This window comes from Anopheles cruzii, unplaced genomic scaffold, assembly GCF_943734635.1.
Source record: "Anopheles cruzii unplaced genomic scaffold, idAnoCruzAS_RS32_06 scaffold02689_ctg1, whole genome shotgun sequence".
NCBI lineage: Eukaryota > Metazoa > Arthropoda > Insecta > Diptera > Culicidae > Anopheles > Anopheles cruzii.
In genome coordinates, this window is record NW_026456274.1 from 1 (window position 1) to 2,891 (window position 2,891).

At 58.9% G+C, this 2,891-nt stretch overlaps 1 protein-coding gene across 1 annotated transcript; it reads left to right on the plus strand.

Annotated features, from left to right (window-relative positions):
* Positions 1 to 1,100: 1,100 nt before the first annotated feature.
* Positions 1,101 to 2,748, plus strand: LOC128276844 (uncharacterized; the record flags this gene model as incomplete). Its single annotated transcript, XM_053015302.1, has 2 exons — positions 1,101 to 2,142; positions 2,539 to 2,748. Coding segments are annotated over exons 1-2 (1,252 nt in total), but the record flags the coding sequence as incomplete, so codon positions are not given.
* Between the last annotated feature and the right edge of the window lie 143 nt (positions 2,749 to 2,891).

Sequence of the window (2,891 nt, forward strand, 5' to 3'; positions counted from 1 at the left end):
GACGTGTTCTTAATATTGAATTATCTCCCGAGCGAAAGAATCCAATATTAAAAGTTTCTGTGCCACGGAACTAAAAAGTTCCGTTTTTTCATCCGAATTAACAATTCGGAGAACGCGAGACTAATCTGCCGTTTCGATTCGGCGGCTCGGTGTTTCCCGCCCCGCGAGTGATTGTGGCCGGTCCACGACGACGAAGCTACCACCGAGGGACCGACAACGCCAGCCACCGGATAAACGATTGCAGTGGTCGCGATAGCGTAAAAAGTTAATGGTGAAAATTACATGTGCTACCGAATTAACAAATTCGGATATTAAAAAGATTCCTTCATTTCGGAATCAAAAACTCCGCTTCCGACTACCGCTCCGATTCCATGTGCTAGTGTGCGTAATCCTGCCTGCGAGTGATTGTGGCCGATCCACGAAGATGAAGCTACCACCGAGGATCGGGATCGACAACTAGCAACGAATGAGAGCGATGGGAGTGAGAGTGCATAATTAAAGAAGAGACGAACTGCCGCTCCGATTCCGCGGGTGTGCGTTCCAGCCTCGGAGTGATTGTGGCCGGTCTAGAGGGACGAAGCCGCCACCGACAGGATGGACGACGCCAGAGAGGATCGCAGCGATTGCAGCGGTCTGCAGAGTGTGTACAGTTAATACGAAGACGAATCTGTCGCTCTGATTCGGCGCGCTTGTGTGTTCCGGCCTGCGTGTGATTGTGGCGGTCTGCGAGAGACGACGCTGCCACGGACGGGTTCAAGGGCGCAAGTAGCGAATCGGAGCGAGTGTAGTGGTTTGTGTATTAAAACGTTTCGTTACCGAATAAACGAAAAATTCGGACACTAAGTGAGTGATCAGCCGCTCCGAGTCCGTGGCCGGTGTGTTCCTGCCTGCAGTGAAGTGAAATGAACACAGAAACGTGCAGTTGGTGCAGGAGGGCACTCGGGTACGAGTACGCTAAGTGCGAACAGTGCAGACTTTCGGTCCACATCGCGTGCGTAAAGGACGATGACACGGTGTGGGCAGGCCGGTGGCAGTGTGAGAGTTGCCGAGCGGCACACCCAGCAGCCACGCACTTTGGCGCCACTGCTCGAAGCGACGCGATGCCGGCGCGGCCATCGAGAAAAGAATGGCCCGCCAAATCAACGACGTCGCTGAGGCGCGAGGCTCCTCCAGAACGGGAGCAAGCAAGTAGACGGGCGCGCCGCGCGTCACCCGTGCAGAAACAGCCCGAACTGCTCGAAGCGCTCGAGAAGCTGGAAAAGCAAAGCCGAGAGCTACGCGATGCGCGCACCAAAAACAACGCGCTACACGAGCGGCTCCTGCAAGCGGAGCAGAAGCACTCCAACGAGCAACTGCAAAATCGGAGTGAGATGGAACAACTGTCCGTGCTGCTGGGAAAAATGGTGGGCACGGTGGAGGAAGGAATGAGTCGGATGTCCGAGGAGAACGAGCTTCTCAAGGACGAAAACAACGCGCTACACGGACGGCTCCAGCAGGCGGAACAGAGGTACTCCAACGAGCAGCTGCGAAGTCGGAAGTACATTCAGCAACGCGCCGCGGTGCAGGAACAAATTATGGGCGAGGTGAAGGAAGAAGTGGATCAGCTGCGCAAGGAGAACGAGCTCCTTAAGGAACAGTACGAAGCGCGGTTGGCGCGCTATGATGAGGAAATTGCCGATGTGGAACGCGAAGCCAAAGAGACGATCGGTAGGCTCGGCCGAGCAAATGCACAGCTTACCAATCAGCTGCATCAGCTGATGACATGCCAGGCCAAGCCCATAACCATCGCCGGCCTCGGTGCGGCTACCTTGGAGAAGGAGGCGAGCGAAAGGCCCCGCACGGCCAACGTGAAACCGATGACAGTCCCAACCGGTCAGCAGGCTGCAACCGTTACACTGCGCCGCATCAGTGAAACGTCACTGGCCAGCATTCGCCCAATGGCAGTCGGTAGCCGAACGACGGCCAATTTACCAACACGCCAAACGGCCAACGACAGCAGGTTGGATCGGCACGACGCACCGTTGCTGCCATCGAAACCGCGGCCCGAGATGTGCGAGGCCATGCACGCTCAGGAGTGCTCAAGCCTGAAGAGCCTGCCCGAGTGTGATGACGCCTCGACGACCGGTTCCGTATCAAGGGACGGTAACGCAACAGGGGATAGAACGAGAGTAGCAAACGCCCCACAGCAGCCGCCGAGCCAGCTGCCGCCGCCGACGCCGCTGCCACCGCCGCAAATGCCGCCACCGAACCAGCTGTCGCTGCCGCCGCCGCAAATGCCGCCGTCGCCGCCGCCTTCGTCGCCGCACCAGCCGCCGCCGCAAATGCCGCCGCCGCCAAAGCTGCCGCCGCCGCAAATGCCGCCGCAGCAAATGCCGCCGCAGCAACTGCCGCCGCCGCAAATGCCGCCGTCGCCGCCGCCAAAGCTGCTGCCACCGAACCAGCCGCCGCTGCCGGCGCCGCAAATGCCGCCGCCGCAACCTCCGCCGTCGCAGCCACAGCTGCCGACGCCGTCCCCGAGACCGCTGGATCGGCAAATAGATCACCTGATCTCACCATCACGTCCAACCACCGGTCTGCATGCCCTCTACCACTGGGTGCGCTCGACGAGCAACAAGTTTCGCCGAGTCGTCTGGGACCGTGCTAAGGACGGACCAGTGAAGGCGAGCGCCACCAGGGCTAACGCCCAACAGGATTACTGCGAGCTGTCCGACCTGGCGCCCTCGCAACCGGAGATTCGTCCAACACGCGGTAACGCGTTGGAGCGACAGGCGATCAAAGTGGCAGTAGCGCGGACGTCGTACCAAAACAAGTGTGATGACAAATACCATGTCACACGCGGGCCGGTGTCAGTTAAGCGGCGAGAATATCGATCTGCCCGCTTAACTGTCGCA